This window comes from Pan troglodytes, chromosome 10 (genome assembly GCF_028858775.2).
Source record: "Pan troglodytes isolate AG18354 chromosome 10, NHGRI_mPanTro3-v2.0_pri, whole genome shotgun sequence".
NCBI lineage: Eukaryota > Metazoa > Chordata > Mammalia > Primates > Hominidae > Pan > Pan troglodytes.
Genome location: NC_072408.2, coordinates 129043200 through 129065504, shown reverse-complemented (window position 1 = coordinate 129065504; position 22305 = coordinate 129043200). Strand labels below are relative to the sequence as shown.

Sequence of the window (22305 nt, the reverse complement as noted above, 5' to 3'; positions counted from 1 at the left end):
AGTTTATACCTTCCACCTCAGGCAGTCATCAGCTGCTTTAGAGAATGAAATCCACCCTGCCCCTCCATTTTTTGGTTCCTGGGGCTCAATTCAAGTCTGGTCAAGTCTCCCTGGCTGGGGATTCTGTCCTGGGAACAGATACTCAGTTGTAGTCTCATGTGTCTGCACTCACCCAAGACTCTATATACTTGCTTGCTCAGAGCATAGTTAGGGCAGCTCCTAAAAATGCATTCAGCAGAAGACTGAAAAACTTCAATTGCTTCATTTGTATGCAAATAGAAATGGTAGATAATTACATATTATTCGCCTTTGTGTAAGTTCATTTAATACTTGAAGCAGTCTTTGTCTCAAAAGAGTATGCCCTTACTGAGAAAGGATATGTGAACGGTACATTTATTGTTGGGGAGAGTGGATTGTTTACATCATGTCTGGACTTCTGTCTAGTTGGGTAGACAGTTCTACACCAGCAGCCCCCTTAATAAAGAAGTCTACACAGACACTGTTTTGTGTCTTGCTATACAGTGTTGAATTCTAACCAACAGAGAATTAAGTATTTTGTTAATTGTGGAGCAAAAGAGTAATGGTTGAAAGAGGGATGATTTAAAACAGCACATTTAATTCTCAGAGAAAACTGGGACAGTCTCATTGTGAGTTCTATTCGATTCAGATCTGCCCTCACTGCAAATGGATTATGATTAAGCATGATGTGTTGGTCGGTCTTGTTCTCAGTTGTACACTAAAGACCAGCCTGTCACCAGGAGGAAGTGTTTGTATTGAGCAGAGTTTAATTCAAGAAGAAATTATTTTTTTGAGATGAGGTCTTATTCTGTTGCCCAGGCTGGAGTGCAGTGGCACAATCATAGCTCACCGCAGCCTTGAACTTCTGGGCTCAAGCAGTCCTCCTGCCTCAGTCTCACGAGTAGCTGGGACTATAGCAAAGCACCACCACACCCAGCGATTTTTTTTTCTTCCTTTTAGAGACAGGGTCTATGTTGCTTAAACTCCTGGCCTCCAGAGAAATAATTCTTTTTTTCTTTTTCATTAAATTTATTATCTTTTTAATTTTCTGTTGGCTAGGATGGTCTCGAACTCCTAGCTTTAAGCAGCCCTCCTGCCTCAGCCCCACAAAATGTTGGGATTATGGGTGTGAGTCACCACACCAGCTGAAATACTCTTTTTAAAATATCAAAATGAACTGGATGTCTAAAGCAGACAGTAAGAGGGACTATGATGAAGATGGTGAGGCAAAAAAATGCAGACATCACATAGATGATCTTCTTTAGACTGAATTTATTGTAGAGTGTGATATATTCAGTCGTGGTTTAATGATGACATCCTATAGAAAATAGAGGATACCTTTTTTGTCAGACAACAGAAGAAAAAGGCAGTTATTTAAAATTTCTCAGATTCTTTTATTTCTAAATGGATTAGTGTGAATTTCAAGCCACATAGTGTTTCTTTGCTTAAGTTCCTCCGTTGCTGTAAAACACCCAAAATCAGGCGGTAACAAGGGGCCGCAAAGGCTAGAACACTTAACTGCCTGGAGACATCCATTTGAAGGATGTGAGAGTTAAAAGGGAACAGAATCAGGCCTATTTTTAATAGCCTGTCTGTTTCATCCATTATTTTGGTGTGGAGGAGGGTATAAATCTCAGCTGTACTCCGTTGCCACTAGGTAGGACACGGAAGATGACCAGTTCTCTGGGGGAGTAATTACTACTCACTGGCTTCCTGAGCAGCTTGATAATGTTCTGCTCCTGTTTTCAGCCTCACTGTGGCCAAGGCAATAATTTGATAATAAGAGATCCTGATTAAATTAAGGAGCCATTTGCTTCTGGATGATGATGTTGATAAAAGGGTTGATGTCCACACTGCCTGCTCTTTTCAAAGGTCAGAAAACAGTCTTGAACTAAAAACTACGGCAACGAGCAAAATAATCAGAAGCAGCATAGTTTATGCTTTCGTTTCCTTTGTTGTTGCATCTGGGAAAGTGTCTGTTCTTTGCAGAAATCCTCACTGGCTCCTTTTGCCTCACATTGTGAGGAGGTGAAATTGGAAGTGTCACATTGGGAAAGTATCTGTATAATGAGTCTGTAAGCTGCAAAACTCTTTGTAAATCGGAATCAAGCACTCAGGAGATCTCGGTCACTTAAGCTTGGTTCTCACACCCGTGCATGCTTGCACTTGCATGTTTTTTAAGACAACAGCTTTTGCTTTAGTAGTTGGGCGGTCGCAAGTGAACACTGTCCAGTGGTTCTTCTGGTGCCCAGACTCGGAGGAGATGGGACTGCTCTCAATGTGTTTGTTAGAAACGAAACTGTTGGCACTATAACCCCATAACCCCTTACAATGTTCAGAAAAAAACAAGAAGGGGCTTGAAATACCCACTAGTGTGCCGCCTGCTCAGCCCATCTGGGTCTGTGAAACCACATCTGAGCCCTGTGGGCTGTGGTGGCGACACAGGCGGAGGGCGGGCAGGGTTGCCAGCGCCCCGCCTGGGCTGGGAACGCCTGTGCGCAGCTCCCTGAGAGCTCGGGGACCACGCGGAGGTTGTAATTGGTCTCTAGACCACACCTAGTTGTTGAGTGCCGCTGCTTGAAAATCTCAGTTCTGCCGAGATCGCAGAATACACACAAGCTACCTTTGGGCACCAGAGCAGACAGAACCGCGGAGCTTCAGGGTGGAAGAGTCGTGGAAACTTTGCCAAGTAAGTGAGGTGGGGAGAGAAGGAAGCCAGTGCCTGACACTGTGGGGAGTGGCTGGGCAAAGCAGCATTGGAGGTGTTGTAGGGTTCCTACTGTCTGATGAGCTGGTGTGGGGTTCTTACTGTCTGATGTCGTCTCTGGTGGAAGTTAGCAGGGCTTGGGCAGTTGCACAGAGCACGGTGGGGGGGGGCGGTGAGCGCAGGATCGGATTGATGCCCACCCACCACCTGGCACCCTGCAGTCCCAGCTGGCCAGAAGGCAAGCATGCCGGACCACAAAGCAAAGATCCTCCAGCTCTGCTGCTGGCAAGCCTTGGGGCCAGGGGACTCACAGAAGAGCAGGTTTGGGCCTGTGCCTTCCTCCTGCCCAAATGGGTCTCTCTCCCCTTCCCCTTCCAGCCAGGGCCGCAGCTGGGGCTGCAGCTTGAGTGACGGGAAAAGAAAGGTTTACTCCACCAGCGCATTAGCGGCACTCACAGCATTAAAAATGCAGGAGGTGGTGGGAGGAGCGGGCCGGGGAGGAAAACTCATGCAGCTGCGGGGCGCGGGGAAGAGCCGGGCTTCTGCCTCCTCAGCCCGGATCAGAGCCGAAGAAGGAGGGCAGTTTGGGTTGAGAAGGATTCTCCAGTGTAACTGAGAAGCGAGCGTCCAGGAGGCTGTTGGGGAGGTCGGCACTGTGGGCTTCCTGGCCTTCGTTTGCTGTTTCGAGGGCCAGGACCTCGTGTGTTCCCGTCCGCCCCTCTGGGACGGCGCCAGCCCGGCAGGCCGCCGACCGTCCTGGGGCTCCCGCGCAGCGCGATGCCGGCCTCGTCCACCGTCCACGTGCTGCAGCTGCTGCGGGAGCTGCTCGCCTTCGTGCTCCTCAGCTACACGGTGCTCATCGGGGCGCTGCTGCTGGCCGGCTGGACCACTTACTTCCTGGTGCTGAAGTGACAGCGCCGTCGCCGCGCCCGGCCCCGCCTCCCGCCCGGCCCCGCCTCCCGCCCGGCCCCGCCTCCCTAACTCACCAGGAAATTCCCTTCAAGCCCTGGCCCGAACTGAGTCCCCGCCCACCCGCCAGCGTCACGGCGCCCGACTCAGCTCCGCGCCGGACCCACCTCCGCGCCCTCAGGCCCTGCATATGCCCCGCCCCGCGCGGAAGTTCCGGCGGTTGGTTGCCTTGCGCGGCCGTTACAGCCTTTGCCCTAAGCCTCGCCCCCTTCCCCCCTGTCTGCCCAATCCCGACTGCTTCCTTGGGTGGGGGCGTGGCTATGGGGCGAGGCGCTCTCAGGTGGAGGCCGTGCCCCGCTCCGCGCTGACGAAGCTGCGTCACTTCCGGCGTGTGCGTCTGGCGTCCGCGCGCTGCACAATGGCGGCTCTGAAGAGTTGGCTGTCGCGCAGCGTAACTTCATTCTTCAGGTACCGCTGCGGCCGCGTAGAGGGGACAGGACCAGAGGGAGGGACCGACGCGGACAGCGCTGTGGCCCGGCCCAAGGCGCCCGCCTTCCTTACGCGCTCATCCCTCGTCCGCCCAGCTGGGTCGCGGCGTCTCGCCCCGGTCGGGAGGACTGAGGACAGCCCCGCCTCCGCCCCCTGAGTCAAGCCCGGCTTCCTTTTCAGTTCGTCCATCTTCTAGAAACGAGTCCCCGAGACCCCGGGCTGCCTTCTTGGGGCTGCTCCGCCTCCTGACCAGCCCTCGTCAGCCACTCGAAGCCCCTGAGGAGACGTGGAGAGGAGGAGGGACACGGCATGGGGGAGTCCGGGAAGGGAGACGAGCGTCTGAAGACGTCCTCCCGAGGGCAGAAGGGGCCAGGGGAGCTGGCGCAGGGCTCTCTACCTAGCGCTGCGGGCTCCTGGGCGATTGTAGCGGGACCGTCACACACAACTGGCACCCAGGCCAGGGGTCCAGAGCTAAATTCTGCCTGCAGGAGCGGTTATTGTGGCATCCGTTTCTAAAAAGTTTAAAGGCAACATTTTATTTTATTTTAATTTTTTTGAGACAAGATCTGCTTCTGTCGCCCAGGCTGGAGTGCAGTGGCGAGATCTCAGCTCACTGCAACCTGTGCCTCCCGGCTTCAAGCGATTCTCAGCCTCAGCCTCCCGAGTAGCTGGGATTGCAGGCGCCCGCCACCACGCCCGGCTAATTTTTTTTTTCTTTTTGTTTTGTTTGAGACTCAGTCTCGCTCTGTTGCCCAGGCTGAAGGGCAGTGGGGCGCTCTCGGCTCACTGCAACCTCTGCCTCCCAGGTTCAAGCGATTCTCCTGCCTCAGCCTCCCGAGTAGCTGGGATTACAGGAGCGTGCCACCACTCCGGGCTAATTTTTGTGTTTTAAGTAGAGATGGGGTTTCACCATCTTGGCCAGGCAGATTTCGAATTCCTGACCTCAAGTGATCCACCCGCCTCGGCCTTTATTTACTTATTTTTTTTTAATAGACACGGGGTCATGTTGCCAGCCATGTTGCCAGCCATGTTGCCCAGGCTGGTCGTGAACTCCTGGGCTCAAGTGATCCTCCCGCCTTGCCCTTGGCCTTCCAAGTGCTAGGATTACAGGCGTGAGCCACCAACACCCTGCCTGAGGCAACATTTTAAACTTGGTGTATGTTGAAAATTTCAAAACCCCTCAGCTGTCCTGCATCCTCATTTAGGTTCCTGCTTGACTCGAGTTTGAGTTTACAGCCCCTGCAAGTAAATCCAAGAGCCTGTTACAGATTGGCGGTCGTGCCTTATGAAATCTGACTTCTACTTCCAGGTACAGACAGTGTTTGTGTGTTCCTGTTGTGGCTAACTTTAAGAAGCGGTGTTTCTCAGAATTGATAAGACCATGGCACAAAACTGTGACGGTTGGCTTTGGAGTAACCCTGTGTGCGGTTCCTATTGCACAGGTACTGTCGTGTGCAGTGATTCTTATCTAGTGTACCGTGTCCTCTTGAAGTCTCAAGTGGGCTGTGAAGCATTAGACAAGCTACCATAGTTTTTCCCAGTGCTCCCATCCCTTCCCCTACAGTACCGGCATCTTTTCACAGTTGAGCAGATGTATTAATATTCTCATTTTGATTATCTCATTTGGTAGGAACAGCACATCAAATTGTATAAAGCGAGTAGAGAGAAATAAGAGGATATTACAGTCTATCAACAAAGTAGTCTTTGATTCAACAGAAATTTATTGAGCAACTTTTATGTGCAAGACACTGAGAATGTAAGAATGAACAACAAAAAATTCTTGTTCTCACAAAAGCTTTGTGGAGATGAAAGAGGAGAAAATATAAAATATCAGCTAGTGATAAATGGTGGGAAGAAAACAGGGCCGGGCACAGTGGCTGATGCCCAGGGCTTTGGGAGGCTGAGGTGGGAGGATGGCTTGAGCTCAGGAGTTTGAGACCAGCCTAGTCAACATAGGGAGACTCTGTCTCTACAAAACAGAAAAATTTAGCCAGGTGTGGTGGCTCACACTTGTAGTGGCAACTACTCAGGAGGCTGAGGCAGGAAGATCACTTGAGCCCAGGAGTTTGAGGCTGCAGTGAGCTATGATCTCACCACTGCTCTCCAGCCTGGGTGACAGGGCAAGACCTTTTCTCAAAAACAAATCAAAACAAATGAGGTAAGTGAATAGGCAGTTCTGGGAGGGAGTTGTTTTGTTTTAGATAAAGGTGGTCAAGCTACTCTGATAAGGCGAAGTAGAGATCTGAATGTTCTGAAAGAGCCATTATACTATCTGGTGCGGGGAGGAGCTTGCCAGGCAGAAGGAACTCAGAAGGACAAAGACCTAGAAGCAGAAGTATGCCTGGTATGTCTGAGGAGCACGGAGCTAATGTGTCTGGAGGCGAATGGGGGAGACCGTAATAGATGAAGCCAGAGAGTTAACTGATAATCAGATTGTGTCCTTTGTATTTTGTGGGCCATTGTTGTAAGGCTTTGGGTTTTCTGAAAAAGAAGCCGCAGAGGATTTTTTTTTTTTTTTTTTAAGACAGAGTCTCACTCCGTTGCCAGGCTGCAGTGCAATGGCACAATCTTGGCTCACTGCAACCTCCGCCTCCCAGGTTCAAGCAATTCTCATGCCTTAGCCTCCGGGTAGCTGGGATTACAGGGGTGTGCCACCGCACCCGGCTAGTTTTTGTATTTTTAGTAGAGATGGGGTTTCTCCATGCTTGTGAGGCTGGTCACGAACCCCTGACCTCAGGCGATCCACACGCCTCGGCCTCCCAAGGTGCTGGGATTACAGGCCTGAGCCACCGCGCCCGGCTGTCACAGAGGATTTTTAACACAGAACTATTATGATCTGACATAAATTTTAAAAGTTAAAAGGTTGCAGTGTGGAACTAGGAAGACTGGTTGCTATATCTAGGCATGAAATGATACTGGCTTGGACCAGGCAAGCAGAAGAGGTGGGGAGAATTTAGCTCAACGTAGTTAGCAGGAGTTGCTGATGGATTGGTTGTCGGGTGTATTCTCTAGATTAGGGGTCCCCAACCCCTGGGCTGGTACTGGTCTGTGGCCTGTTAGGAAGCAAGCTGCACAGCAGGAGGTGAGTGGTGGGCAGGTGAGCATTACCGCCTGAGCTCCGCCTCTGGGCAGATCAGCAGTGGCATGGGATTGTCATAGGAGCACGAAACCTATTGTGAACTACACGTGCGAGGGATCTAGGTTGTGTGCTTCTTGTAAGAATCTAATGCCTCATGATCTGAGGTGGAACAGTTTCATCCTGAAACCATCCTCACCCCACCCAGTCCATGAAAAAATTGTCTTCAACAGAGCTGGTCCCTGGTGCCACAAACGTTGGGGACCACTGCTCTAGATTCCAAGATTTTTTTTTTTTTTTGGAGACGGAGTCTCGCTCTGTTGCCCAGGAAGCTCTGCCTCCTGGGTTCACACCATTCTCCTGCCTCAGCCTCCCGAGTAGCTGGGACTACAGGTGCCCGCCACCACACCCTGCTAATTTTTTTTGTATTTGTAGTAGAGACAGGGTTTCACCGTGTTAGCCAGGATGGTCTCGATCTCCTGACCTTGTGATCCACCTGCCTCGGCCTCCCAAAGTGCTGGGATTACAGGCGTCAGCCACTGCACCTGGCCAGATTCCAAGATTTTTTTAAAGGCCTTAGCAACTGAATGAATGGCGATGCCATTTAGTAGGATGGAGAGGAGTGGGTTTTGAAAGGAAAAAAAGTTTTTGGAAATGTCATTTCTAAGATGTCTAGGAAGCATCTAGGTGGAGCTGTCAATTAAGTAGTTGATATAAAAGTGGCACTTCATTTAAAAAAATCATAGCTTATATGCTTTATGGGGAAGAGCTAGAGAGGAAACCAGCAAGCTCCATTTCAGCAAAATATTCCTGCCACTTAATGTGTGTGTTCATCACAAAAGGAAGATTAATTCCATGTATTACAAGTATTTTCAGCATCTTCTGAGGCTCACTCATGAGCCCTCACCTTACTGTGCCTCACTTCAGTTGTCATCTCTGCATGCTGATGAATCCATAGCCCTAAAACCCCTCACTTGAATACCAGGCTATTTTCGACCACAATTGGGACAACCTTTTTTTTTTTTCATTCAAAAGATTTTTTTTTAGGTTTGTCCTTTCTCAGTTATTATATTACTTTCTAAGCCCAGTTAACCTCAGTTCTGGGCCACATGACTGGGCTCTCTAGTCATTTAGTACAGCAATGCCACTTCCATTCTTCAAAACCCCTCAGTGGTCAGCTAGGCACGATGGCTCTCTCTTGTAATCCCAGTACTTTTGGAGGCTGAGGTGGGAGGATCACTGTAGGCCAAGAGTTCGAGACCAGCCTGAGAAACATAGCGAGACCACCCCTCTACAAAAAATAATTAGCTAGGTGTGGTGGCGTGTGTCGGTAGTCCTAGCTACCTGGGAGGCAGGAGGATGATTTGATTTCAGGAGTTCAAGGCTGCAGTGAGCTGGGATCACAACACTATACTCCATCCTGGGCAACAGAATGAGAAATGAAAAACCTACAGTGGCTTTCCATAAGGCGTTCAGAACTAAAATTAAACTAAGTCTCCCTGCACTCCAGGGCCCTAGTGAGTCTCATTTCTCTTAGCTCCAACCAGGCTAGATCCCTGGACATCCCCTGCAACAAAAGTATTATTTTCCTCATTGTTACCTATTCTCCAGGATGCCTGGCCATTCTGATTCTAGGTATCTTTAGTACCAAGTCTCACCTGTATTTAAAGCCTTTCCTTATTCCTGTCCAACAACTATCTCCTCCTTTTTGGCCACTTAATATTGTATATTTTGATATTTGATGATAATCCTTTGGCACTCTCCTGAGTCATCAGAGCATAATGGGAAGGGTACAGACTTTGAAGTGAGATTTGGTTTGAGGTCTAGATGTGACTTTTTGGAAAAGTTACATAACTATTCTGAGCTTCCATGTCATTGCTTGTAAATAAGAAAGGATAATAACTGGACTGTTGTGAGGAACAAGTGAAAACACATTATAAAATGTAGCACATTATGAAGACTTATCAGAATATTGAGACAAAATCAGCTTCTTGTGAGCAGAGGTGTCTTTCTTTTTGTAGTCCTGTATAAGATGCCTAATGAATACTTAATTATTTGAAATATAAAGTTCTTGATTTGTTCATATCAAAAATATTTCTTGACTGCCTCTTTCAACATGCAGTGATTCTGAGTGTTTGTACTCTGAATAGCAAAAACAAGACAACATAGAGTGATTGATTTTTTTTTTGGTTTTTTTTTTTTTGGTTTTTTTTGAGACGAGTTTCACTCTTACCACCCAGGCTGGAGTGCAATGGCAAGATCTCGGCTCACTGCAACCTCCACCTCCTGGGTTCAGGCAATTCTCCTGCCTCAGCCTCCCGAGTAGCTGGGATTACAGGTACCCGCCACCACGCCCAGCTAATTTGTGTCTTTTTAGTAGAGACGGGGTTTCACCATGTTGGCCAGGCTTGTCTCAAACTCCTGATCTCAGGTGATCTGCCCGCCTCAGCCTCCCAAAGTGCTGGGATTACAGGTGTGAGTAAGAGTGCTTTGCTGAGGAGGAAAAAGGCAGAGAGTCAGGGAGGATGTGTCATTACAGTTGCCAGTATTTAGTCAAGGTGGCCACAGTCCCTTAACTCTTAAGGTGATTATATTAGTCTTTCCTTTTTTAAAATAGCTGAGGTCAGGGTGGGCATGGTGGCTCACACCTGTAATCCCAGCACTTTGGGAGGCCAAAGCATGTGTATCACTTGAGGTCAGGAGTTCAAAACCAGCCTGGGCAACATGATGAAACCCCATCTCTACTAAATATACCAAAAAAATAGCAAAGCGTGGTGGCAGGTGCCTGAAATCCCAGCCACTGGGGAAGCTGAGGCAGGAGAATCGCTTGAACCCAGGAGGCAGAGGTTGCAATGAGCCAAGATTGAACTACTGCACTCCAGCCTGGGTGACAGAGTGAGACTCTGTCTCAAAAAAAATAAATAACCGAGGTCCCCCCATCAACACTGTACTGCTTCATTCTGCTCAGAATTGCCCTCCCCCATCCACTTTTTTTCTTTTTTTTGGAGAGAGAGTCTTGCTCTGTCGCCCAGGCTGGAGTGAAGTGGCACGATCTTGGCTCTCACTGCAACCTCCACCTCCTGGGTTCAAGCGATTCTCCTGCCTCAGCCTCTCAAGTAGCTGGGACTACAGGTGCCCACCACCATGCCCAGCTAATTTTTTTTTTTTTTGTATTTTTAGTAGAGTTGGGGTTTCGCCATGTTGGCCAGGCTGGTCTCGATCTCTTGACCTTGTGATCCACCCGCCTCGGCCTCCCAAATTATTGGGATTACAGGCGTTAGCCACCAGGCCTGGCCCACTTTATTAGACTCAGCTTAATCCTCATCAAACTTGTGAAGCCTTTTCTAAGCTATTAGCACTCAACATAGAACCGATTGCTCCCTTCTGCATGCCCCCACTGTAGCTCATACATACTCCTCCCACAGCTTCCATGATACATGATTGTGTTCATTTTTCTAGTTCTGTTAGCCCATCATCCTCCTCTCTCTACCCCTGCACCTGTGTTTGAGGGCAGAGAATGTCTTGTTGAGACTTGCGTCTCAAGTATCTAACACTGTTAATGAATGAATTGTAATCTTATCAATTTGTTGGTTATAATCAATAGTTTTGGGGGTTTTTTTGGTTTTTTTTTTTTTTTTTTTGAGATGTAGTCTCGCTCTGTCACCAGGCTGGAGCGCAGTGGTGCAATCTCGGCTCACTGCAACCTCTGCCTCCTGGGTTCAAGTGATTCTTCTGCCTCAGCCTCCCAAGTAGCTGGGACTACAGGCGTGTGCCACCACGCCCAGCTAATTTTTGTATTTTTAGTAGAGACGGGGTTTCACCACGTTGGCCAGGATCGTCTCAATCTCCTGACCTTGTGATCCGCCTGCCTCAGCCTCCCAAAGTGCTGGGATTACAGGCGTGAGCCACTGTGCCCGGCACTTTTTTTTGTTTTTGTTTTTGTTTTTTTTTTTTGAGTCTTGCTCTGTCACCCAGGCTGGAGTGCAGTGGCAGTCTCGGCTCACTGTAACCTCTGCCTCCTGGGTTCAATCGATTCTCCTGCCTCAGCCTCCCGAGTAGCTGGGATTAAAGACGCACACCACTACCACCCAGCTAATTTTTGTATTTTTTAGTAAAGACAGGGTTTCACCATGTTGGCCAGGCTGGTCTCAAACTCCTGACCTCAAGTGATCCGCCTGTCTCTGCCTCTCAAAGTGCTGGTATTACAGGTGTGAGCCACCGCACCCCGCCACATTTTATTTTATATGTAAAGAAATAATTTGCTTTTTGGAGCAGAGAATGAAAGTTGGTAGAAAGCATACTCCGGAATTATTTCTCTATATTGTCTTAAATTGCCAAAATAAGGCCTTAAAAAATATAATCCAAAGAAATATAGTGCAGTTTCAGCCTAAAACACTAAGCAGCATGACAGTTATGTTTTTTACTTGCCTATTGGTGAAAAAGTTCTCAGTTTGAGCTTTAGAGGTTGAGTGACAATGTTTGTGTCTTTCAGAAATCGGAGCCTCATTCCCTTAGTAGTGAAGCATTGATGAGGAGAGCAGTGTCTTTGGTAACAGATAGCACCTCTACCTTTCTCTCTCAGACCACATATGCATTGATTGAAGCTATTACTGAATATACTAAGGTATGTCTCCTCTTAACTCTTGATCTTCTAAACCATGGTTTAGCAAATAATGGCTCACAACCAAATTGTGTCTGATACCCATGTTGGTATTTGATTGAAACATAGCCAGGCCTATTTGTTTATGTGTTGTCAATAACGGTTTTTGTGGATTTGAGTAGTTTCAACGGAGGCTGTAAGGCCCACAAAGCCCAAAATATTTACTGTCAGGCCCTTCAAAAAGTTTGCTGAGCCCTGATCTAAATCACTCGTTTTTAGACTTTTCCCAGGAACCTTTTTTTTTTTTACAGAAAAATCTTAAATGTGGCAGCCTAGTATATAAAACAGGAGTGAAGCTGATGTGGTTCAGTTAAGGGCACGGGGGCCTGTGGTCCATCAACAGAGGTTGCTCTGTGAGGATTATTTAAAAGCCACTGATCTAACCTAATAGAAAAGAGAGTATATGGGCCAGGCATGGTGGCTCACATCTGTAATCCCAGCAGTTTGGGAGGCCAAGGCGGGAAGATCACTTGGGGCCAGGAGTTCAAGACCAACCCAGTCAATGTAGCAAGCCCCATCTCTAGCAGAAAAAAAATTTTAAACTTAGTCAGGCATGGTGTGTTGTGTGCCTGTAGTCCCAGTTACTCCAGGGGCTGAGGTGGGAGGATCACTTGAGTCTAGGAGTTTGAGATTACAGTGAGCTATGAACATGCTAGTGCACTTCCGTCTGGGTGACATAGCATCCTGTTTGTAAAAAATAATAAATTTTTTTTTGAGATGGAGTCTTGCTTACGCAGGCTGGAGTGCAGTGGAGTGATGTCAGCTCACTGCAATCTCCGCCTCCTGGGTTCAAGCGATTTTCCTTCCTCAGCCTCCTGAGTAGCTGGGATTACAGGTGTGTGCCACCATGCCCGGCTAATTTTTTTGTATTTTTAGTAGAGACGGGGTTTTGCCATGTTGGCCAGGATGGTCTCGAACTCCTGACTTCAGGTGATCCACGTGTCTTAGCCTCCCAAAGTGCTAGGATTACAGGCATGAACCACTGCACCCGGCCAATAAAAATTTTTTAGCATATATGGATAATCAAAAGTATTGAAGTCTCATTTGTGCATTTGTTTTACATATATTTTCCAGCAGCTTTTTTTCCCTCAACCTTTAAAGTTTTCCCTTGCATTGTTTTCTCTTTCTGTGTCTGAATTGCTGACAAGCTTTTAAAAACACAGAAGTTTACAGATGGAGATACTAATGTCCTGATACCTTTACTTCATAGGATAATAGTGCAATTTCATTGAGGCAGCAGGATGGAAGAGCCAGTTTGCTGTAATGGGACTTAATTTCCTTGAGGTGGAAGTCTCTCTATTCCTTCTGATATGTCTCACTTACTTTACTCAGACTTGTTCATTCTCTATTTGTAGGCTGTTTATACCTTAACTTCTCTTTACCGACAATATACAAGTTTACTTGGGAAAATGAATTCAGAGGAGGAAGATGAAGTGTGGCAGGTGATCATAGGAGCCAGAGCTGAGGTAAGCAGAAAGTTCTAGGCATTTCTGTGTTAGTGCACCTACCTCATGTGGTATCTAAATTATTGAATTAAGTCTAATCAATATAATCAGTGTTCTCTAAATCTACTACTTTAAGTCCATTTAAATGGGCTAGACCTCTTATGCTGTCTGAAGCACTTTGCTTGATTTATATATAGATGACTTCAAAACACCAAGAGTACTTGAAGCTGGAAACCACTTGGATGACTGCAGTTGGTCTTTCAGAGATGGCAGCAGAAGCTGCATATCAAACTGGTAGGTTCAAGTTTTGTGTTGGGTTTTTTTTTTTTTTAACTAGGAAGGTACCATTTGAGTTTTCATCTGGTTTTCTAAAATGAGGGCTTTATAGTAAATGGTCTAAGTGGCTCTCACTTTGAGAAATTTTCCCCATTTCCTACATATTAACCTACATTTTATTTGCACAATAGAAACAATGAGCATACCCTTGCAGACCAGACCAGGAAGCTAGGTTATGTCTTCTAAATGAAAAATGATAAAACTATTACCATTGGAAAATTGGATTGCTTACAAATAGTTTTAGCTTTTTTTGGTAATACAATTTATTAACAATCATAGAATTACACCGTTGGCTGAGACTTGAGATGAGTAATCTATGTGAACCTTTTTGTACAGATGGAGAAAATGAGACCTGGAATCATAGTCAGTGGCAAAACCAGGACAAATTATTTGTCTATGTCAGGCTTTGTGGTAGGCATTTCGTAGGCACTTTTTATATGTGAAGAAACTAGAGGGCAGATGGGCCAGATCATTTTTATATGTGAAGAAACTAGAGGGCAGATGGGCCAGATCATTCAGCTAAGATGACACGGTATGGTGAGTAAGCAGCCAAGCTGAGATTCAGCTGAGTAGGTCTTTTTTTTTTTTTTTTCATAAAATAGAGATGGTTTTCATAAAATAGAGATGGGGTTTTACAATGTTGCACAGGCTAATCTCGAAATCCTAGGCTCAAGCAGTCTACCCACCTTGGCCTCCCAAAGTGCTGGGATTATAGGCATGAGCCACCAAGCCAAGTAGGTCGAATTCCAAAGCCTCTGCTTCTCCTATTCTCCCAGCAGCCAGTGCTTTGTCCTTTGCACCTTAGTGCCCCAAGGTGCCCATCATAGAACATCCTACCTGACTGGTCCCAACCTAGGTAGGTAGGCTCACAGAAAAAAAAAATTTTTTTAATGGAGTTTTGTTCCTGTCACCCAGGCTGGAGTGCACTGGCGCCATCTAGGCTCACTGCAACCTCCGCCTCCTGGGTTCAAGTGATTCTCCTGCCTCAGCCTCCCAGGTAGCTGGGATTACAGGCACCCGCCACCACGCCCAGCTAGTTTTTGTATTTTTAATAGAGAAGGGGTTTTGCCATGTTGGCCAGGCTGGTCTTGAACTCCTGACCTCAGGTGATCCACCCGCCTTGGCCTCCCAAAGTGCTGGGATTACAGGCATGAGCCACTGTGTCCGGCCAAAATTTTTTTTTTGAGACAGAGTTTCACTCTTGGTGCCCAGGCTGCAGTGGTAGCACTTTCTCAGCTCACTGCAACCTCTGCCTCTCCAGTTCAAGCAATTTTCCTGCCTCAGCCTCCCGATTACAAGCATGCACCACCACGCCTGGCTAATTTTTGTATTTTTAGTAGAGGCAGGTTTCGTCAATGTTGTTCCTCACTTCAGCCTCTCAAAGTGCTGGGATTACAGGCGCGAGCCACCGCACCCAGCCAGCTCACCAAAGTTATAGCTTAGTACTAGTTCTTATTAAGAAACTGGTTGCAGTGGCTCATGCCTATAATCCCAGCACTTTGGGGGGCCAAGGAGGGTGGATCACTTGAGGTGGGTCACTTGAGGTCAAGAGTTCGACACTACCCTGGCCACCGTGGTGAAACCCTGTCTCTACTAAAAATACAAAAATTAGCCAGGTGTAGTGGCACACGCCTGTGCAGGAGAATGGCTTGAATCCAGGGGGTGGAGGCTGCAGTGAGCCTAGATGGCTCCACTGTACCTCAAGCCTTGGTGACAGAGCAAGACTCTGTCTCAAGAAAAAAAAAAGAAACTGGGATGAGTCAGGCACAGGGACTCAACGCGTGTCTTTGGGAAGCCAAGGCGGGCAGATTGCTGGAGCCCAGGAGTTCAAGGGCAACACAGTGAAACCCCATCTCTACCAAAAATACAAAAATTAGCTGGGCGTATTGGCGCTCGCCTGTAGTCCCAGCTACTCGGGAGGCAGAGGTGGGAGGATTGCTTGAACCCAGGAGCTCAAGGCTGCAGTGAGCTATGATCATGCCTGTGCACTCCATCCTAGGCAAAAGAGCTAGACCTTGTCTCAAAAAAGAAATTGTTATATTAAAACATACTCTTCTTTTCTGATGTCAAGATTAGCAGGCTAGGGTTCTCAATCATCAAATCTTAAAAATGATACAAAGGGCTGGGTGTGGTGGCTCACACCTGCAATCCCAGCTACTTGGGAGGGTGAGATAGGAGGATCACTTGAGCCTGGGAGGCAGAGGTTGCAGTGAGGTGAGATCATTGCACTCCAGCCTGTGCAACAGAGTGAGACCCCATCTCAAAGAAAAGATATAAAACATTTTTTAAGGTAAGTGTTGTGTCATCATACTGAAAAACAAAAAATAATTCTTTTAGAAGGTTTTTTTGTTGTTGTTAGTTTTTTTGAGACAGTCTCACTCCATCCCCCAGGCTGGAGTGCAGTGGTGTGAACTCAGCTCACTGCAACCTCCACCTCCCTGCTTCAAGCAATTCTCTTGCCTCTGCCTCCTGAGTAGCTGGGCTTGGAAGCGCCTGCCACCATGCCTGGCTAATTTTTTTATTTTTAGTAGAGACGGGGTTTCACCATGTTGGCCAGACTGGTCTTGAATTCCTGATCTCAGGTGATCTGCCTGCCTTGGCCTCCCAAAGTGCTGGGATTACAGACATGAGCCACTGCACTTGGCCCAGAAAAAGTAGTGATCCTGAGGGATCAGAGATTTGGAACAAGAATGAAACAACAGAAGTGTGGAAGCAGCATTATAGTCGTGCCACACAAACATGGCAGAGGATTTCTAGGTGCAGTGAACAGGAGGATATGCTTATATCTAGAAGGAGAAAAGGAGAATATCTAGAAGGAGAGGATGTATAAGCATTATCTGAGAAAAGTAGACATTTTCCTAGAACTCATAGAAAGGGCTAACAAAGTTGTAAACGGAATTTTTTCCCCCCCCCCCGAGACAAGGTCTTACTCTGTCACCAGGCTGGAGTACAGTGGCACAATCATGGCTCACTGCTTACTACAGCCTTAGCCTCTGGGCTCAAGCGATCCTACCATGTCAGTCTCCCAAGTAGCTGGGATTATATGTTTCTGGTAGAGACAGGGTTTTGCCATGTTGTCCAGGCTGGTCTTGAACTCCTGAGCTCAAGTGATCCACCCGCCTTGGCCTCTCAAACTGCTGGGATTACAGACATGAGACACTGTGCACAGCCTTATGATTTCACTTTTTTAACCAAAAATCTGGTCCAGGTGCAGTGGCTCATACCTGTTGTAATCCCAGCACTTTGGGATGCCTAAGCGGGTGGATCACTTGAGCTCAGGAGTTCGAGACCAGACTTGACAACACGATGAAACCCTGTCTCTACAAAAAAATTAGCCAGGCATGGTGATGGGCACCTGTAGTCCCAGCTTCTTGGGAGGCTGAGGTGAGAGGATCACTTGGGCCCTGGAGGTCGAGGCTGCAGTGAGCCATGATCAGGCCAGTGTACCCCAGCCTGGTTGACAAAGCAAGACCCTGTCTTAAAAACAAAAAAATGGCCGGGCGCAGTGGCTCACGCCTGTAATCTCAGCACTTTAGGAGGCTGAGGTGGGCGGATCATGCGGTCAGGAGATAAAGACCATCCTGGTTAACATGGTAAAACCCTGTCTCTACTAAAAATACAAAAAAATTAGCTATGTGTGGTGGCGGGTGCCTGTAGTCCCAGCTACTCGGGAGGCTGAGGCAGGAGAATGGCGTGAACCTGGGAGGCAGAGCTTGCAGTGAGCAGAGATCACACCACTGCACTCCACCCTGGGCAACAGAGCAAGACTCCATCTCAAAAAAAAAAACAAAAATTAAATAAATAAGCAAACAATAAAGTAACAGCATAACAAAAAGATTCAGAGCAAAATCCCAAAAGCTACTAAGAAAAAATAGATTACCTACAAAGGAAGTAGAATCAAACATCAGGCATCTTCTCCGCAACACTAGAGGTGACAATAAATCCATAACCTAGAATTTTATGTATAGCCAACTACCATCAAAAAGTGAGAATAAAAGATGTCCTCAGACATAGACTCAAAGTACCACCTGTATACACTTTCTGGAAGAACTATGAAGAAGGAAAAATCAGTTTTGAGAGAAGCTACTAAGTTTTTTTTCAAAAGTTCTGAGTGTAGAACAAGTTTTTAAATTTGGGAAAGTGAAAACATGCTAAGCACATTGACATTAGACATTGTTAAACACTGCAAAGAGAATTAGTAGGAGTGGGAGGAAACTTGGTAGCTCCAGTTGAGGCAGGAAAGGTTTAAAAAGAAAACCCGTCAATTAGAAAATACAAAATTGGGCCACGCGCAGTAGTTCACACCTATAATCCCAGCACTTGGAAGGCCAAGTCAGGTGGATCAGCTGAGGTCAAGAGTTCGAGACCAGCCTGGCCAACATGGCAAAACTCCATCTGTAATTAAAAAAAAAAAAAAAAAAAAATTATAGGAATAATTTCAAACATCAGTGATTGCAGTAAAAATAAACTTATTAAATGACACGTTTAGATTGTGTTCCAAAATTTAGCTAAAACTAGCTAAATCAAAGCATTCAAGATAAAAAGTAATCAGTAGGACAGAACAATTCATTAAGACATTATCAATCATGAAATGTACTTAATGAGGCAAAAACTGATAGAATTACAAGGAGATCTCAGAGATGTGTGTAATACTCAATTTTCTGAGCACGCTTCCAGGTCAAGACAACCAAAAAAATTAAAGCTATTAAGGATTAGAACAGAATTTGTTTTGGAGACAGGGTCTTGCTCTGTTGCCCAGGCTGGAGTGTAATGGCATGATCACAGCTTACTGCAGCCTTGACCTGGGCTCAAGCCATCTTCCCATTTCAGCGTCCCAATTAGCCCAACTAATTTTCTTTTTTTTTTTTTTAAGAGTTGGTGTCTTGTTATGTTCCCCAGGCTGATTTTGAACTCATGGGCTCAAGTGATCCTCCCGTCTTGGCCTGCCAAAGTGCTAGGATCACAGGCGTGAGCTGAGCCACTGCACCCAGCTCAGTGTGATTGTTTTTTATTTTGGAGACAGGGTCTCACTCTGTCACCCGGGTTGGAGTGCAGTGCCTTGATCTTGGCTCACCGTTACTTCTGCCTCCCAGGGTCAAGCAATCCTGTCTCAGCCTCCTGAGTAGCTGGGACCACAGGCATTCACCACCACGCCCTATTAATCTTTTTTATTTTTTGGTAGAGATGGGGTTTCACCATGTTGCCCAGGCTAGTCTCGAACTCCTGAGCTAAGGCAGTCCACCTGCCTCAGCCTCCCAAAGTGCTGGGATTACAGGCGTGAGCCACTGTGCCCGTCTGTGATTTTTTTTTTTTTTTTTTTTTTTACTTTTAACTAAACAAAGGAAAATCAGATTTGTGTGTGTGAGAGACAGGGTCCATGTGGGAATGCTGTGGTGGGATCATAGATCATAGCTTGCTGTAGTCTCAACCTCCTGGACTCAAGTGATCCTCCCCACTTTAGCCTCCCCAGTAGCTGGGATTACAGGTGCACACCACCATGCCCCAGCTAATTTTTTTATTTTTAGTAGAAACAGAGTTTTGCTAAGTTTCCCAGGCTGGTTTTGCAGAGTGGTTTTTAAACACCTAACAAATGTATATATACTGAATATAAAACTTTGCCCCCTCCCTCTAAATTTACATATTCTTCTAAGACACAAAGTAAATTTTGTACCAGGTGACAAAAGGAAGAGACAACAAAATCATTTAAAAAGTTGATATATCAGCTGGGCGCGGTGGCTCACGCCTGTAATCCCAGCACTTTGGGAGGCCAAGGCGGGTGGATCACAAGGTCAGGAGATCAAGACCATCCTGGCTAACGTGGTGAAACCCCTTCTCTACTAAAATAAAAAAAATTTAAAAATTAGGCATGGTGGTGGGCGCCTGTAATCCCAGCTACTCAGGAGGCTGAGGCAGGAGAATGGCGTGAACCCGGGAGGTGGAGCTTGCAGTGAGCCGAGATCGTGCCACTGCACTCCAGCCTGGGTGATAAGTGAGACTCCATCTCAAAAAAAAAAAAAAAAAAAAAAAAGTAGAAATGGTATTCGAAGATTTTGATGTCCCCAAAATGGACACCAGGGCCTAGGATGTTTCGTGGGAGAGTTTTATCAAATCTTCCAAAACTATAATACCTATGTTACTGTAAGTGTACCAGCGCAAAGAAAGTAATGACAAGCCTCCTCTTACAACTGTATGAAGCCAGCATAGCCCCGATCCCAAACTGGACTAGGGCAGCACCAAAATGAAAAGCTCAGTATCACTTCAAAATGTAGCCGTAAATCAAACGTAGCCATTTTCCCTCAAAATAGAATGATAGTTCAACTCTGTAAAAAACTATAGAGACTCCTTCTCAAACAAATATAATTCACTGTTTGAGATGATATATCCATAGATTAAAGGAGAAAAACCGCTTAACATATGCCCAAAACATCTTCAGTGTAGTAGCCATTTATGATTCGAATCTAAGTACAATTATGAAGAGATAATTTTCTTAATGTAATAAAGGTTAAGTAATCCTACTTAATTGTGTGGACTTTCAGAAGTGTTTTCATCGAAGTCAGAAGAGGAGGATGCCTGCCATTCTCCACTACCTGTCAACATTGTCCTGAAGGTTCTTGTTAATGCAGTAAGATCAAAATGTTCTACAGATGAATTGATAAAATGTATATACCCAGATGGTGAAATACACTAACTAGCAGCAGGTAAAATGAGAGAGCTCATTTTTTTTTTTTTTTTTTTGGGAGACGAGTTTCACTCTCACCTAGGCTGGAGTGAAGTGGCGCGATCTCAGCTCACTGCAACCTCCGCCTCCCAGGTTCAAGCAATTCTGCTTCAGGCTCCCAAGTAGCTGGGACTACAGGTGCACTCTGTCACACCCAGCTACTTTTTTTGTATTTTAGTAGAAACGGGGTTTCACCATGTTACCCAGGCTGGTCTTGAACTCCTGAGCTCAGGCAGTCCACCCACCTCGGCATCCCAAAGTGCTAGGATTACAGGCATGAGCCACTGCACCCAGCCTTTTTTTTTTTTTTTTTTTTTTTTGAGACGGAGTCTGTTGCCCAGGCTGGAGTGCAGTGGCACGATCTTGGCTCACTTCAGCCTTCGCCTCCCGGGTCCAAGCTATTCTCCTGCCTCAGCCTCCCAAGTAGCTGGGATTACAGGCATGCGCCACCATGCCTGGCTAATTTTTTTTTGTATTTTTGGTAGAGACGGGTTCACCATGTTGGCCAGGCTGGTCTCGAACTCCTGACCCTCAGGTGATCCGCCTGCCTTGGCTTCCCAAAGTTCTGAGATTAGAGGCGTGAGCCACTGCGCCCGGCCTTCAAAACATGTTTAAGTGAAAAAATCATAAAACATATTTAATACCTTTTATGCTGTTACATAAATTTATAGTAAAAAAATATTTTTCTATGCATTCCTTTACCTTTAAAGATTAGTCAAGGGGATGAAAGGGATCTTTGACAATTTTATTCATGATCTCTTTGTCAAAAAGAAATGGAAGATGTGTAGTTAAAAAAATTAATCAAAGGTCTGTACTAAAAGCTCTGTAGCTATAAAGATGATTGTGAGAGTTGCATTTAATAATTGTGATGTTGGCCACTGACAGCTGAAGAGAAATGCTGTTTTTGACAGAGTGTCAGTTAAATCCAGACCTGAACATAGAGGTGGAAGTTTCTTTGCAGAGAGAGAAGACAGGGAGGTCAAGGAAAGTGACCCCAAGAGGGGTTCAGATGACAGCCACAGCACCCCCAGGCCAACGTCCACATGAGCCTTCCGCGCCCTGCACGGCTGCTCAACCCGATTGTCCCATCTTTTGGCAGGCGCAGATCAGGCCTCTATAACCACCAGGAATCACATTCAGCTGGTGAAACTGCAGGTGGAAGAGGTGCACCAGCTCTCCCGGAAAGCAGAAACCAAGCTGGCAGAAGCACAGATAGAAGAGCTCCGTCAGAAAACACAGGAGGAAGGGGAGGAGCGGGCTGAGTCGGAGCAGGAGGCCTACCTGCGTGAGGATTGAGGGCCTGAGCACACTGCCCTGTCTCCCCACTCAGTGGGGAAAGCAGGGGCAGACGCCACTCTGCCCAGGGTTGGCATGACTGTCTCTGCACCGAGAAGAGGCGGCAGGTCCTTCCCTGGCCAATCAGGCGAGACGCCTTTGTGAGCTGTGAGTGCCTCCTGTGGTCTCAGGCTTGCGCTGGACCTGGTTCTTAGCCCTTGGGCACTGCACCCTGTTTAACATTTCACCCCACTCTGTACAGCTGCTCTTACCCATTTTTTTACCTCACACCCAAAGCATTTTGCCTACCTGGGTCAGAGAGAGGAGTCCTTTTTGTCATGCCCTTAAGTTCAGCAACTGTTTAACCTGTTTTCAGTCTTATTTACGTCGTCAAAAATGATTTAGTACTTGTTCCCTCTGTTGGGATGCCAGTTGCGGCAGGGGGAGGGGAACCTGTCCAGTTTGTACGATTTCTTTTTAAGTATTTCTGATGTGTTCTCTGATCTGCCCCCACTGTCCTGTGAGGACAGCTGAGGCCAAGGAGTGAAAAATCTGTTAGTACTAAGAGAAGGGATGCAGAGTGTTTACCTGGTGCTCTCAACAGGACTCTTAACACAGGCCTCTTGTTCCTTCCTTTCTTTCCGTTTCTCTATTGTATCCAAAGGAGAAGAG

At 46.6% G+C, this 22305-nt stretch overlaps 2 protein-coding genes across 5 annotated transcripts; both read left to right on the top strand.

Annotated features, from left to right (window-relative positions):
- Positions 1–3502: 3502 nt before the first annotated feature.
- LOC129136566 (uncharacterized) lies at positions 3503–3667 on the top strand. Its single transcript, XM_063786082.1, has one exon. It carries the CDS (start codon positions 3503–3505, stop codon positions 3635–3637), a length of 135 nt encoding a protein of 44 aa, XP_063642152.1. The 3' UTR covers positions 3638–3667.
- DIABLO (diablo IAP-binding mitochondrial protein) lies at positions 3604–22251 on the top strand. 4 transcript variants are annotated; one of them, XM_016924443.4, is made up of 7 exons: positions 3697–4102; positions 5433–5565; positions 11692–11823; positions 13215–13325; positions 13502–13598; positions 20177–20262; positions 21458–22251. In XM_016924443.4, exons 1-7 carry the CDS (start codon positions 3825–3827, stop codon positions 21476–21478), a joined length of 858 nt encoding a protein of 285 aa, XP_016779932.3. In that variant the 5' UTR covers positions 3697–3824; the 3' UTR covers positions 21479–22251. The 4 variants fall into 4 exon arrangements, with proteins under 4 accessions (XP_016779931.3, XP_016779933.1, XP_016779934.1 ...); XM_016924442.4 differs by lacking the exon at positions 20177–20262 and having other exon boundaries at positions 3604–4102; XM_016924444.4 differs by lacking the exons at positions 5433–5565; positions 20177–20262 and adding an exon at positions 5329–5432 and having other exon boundaries at positions 3604–4102.
- Positions 22252–22305: the final 54 nt, after the last annotated feature.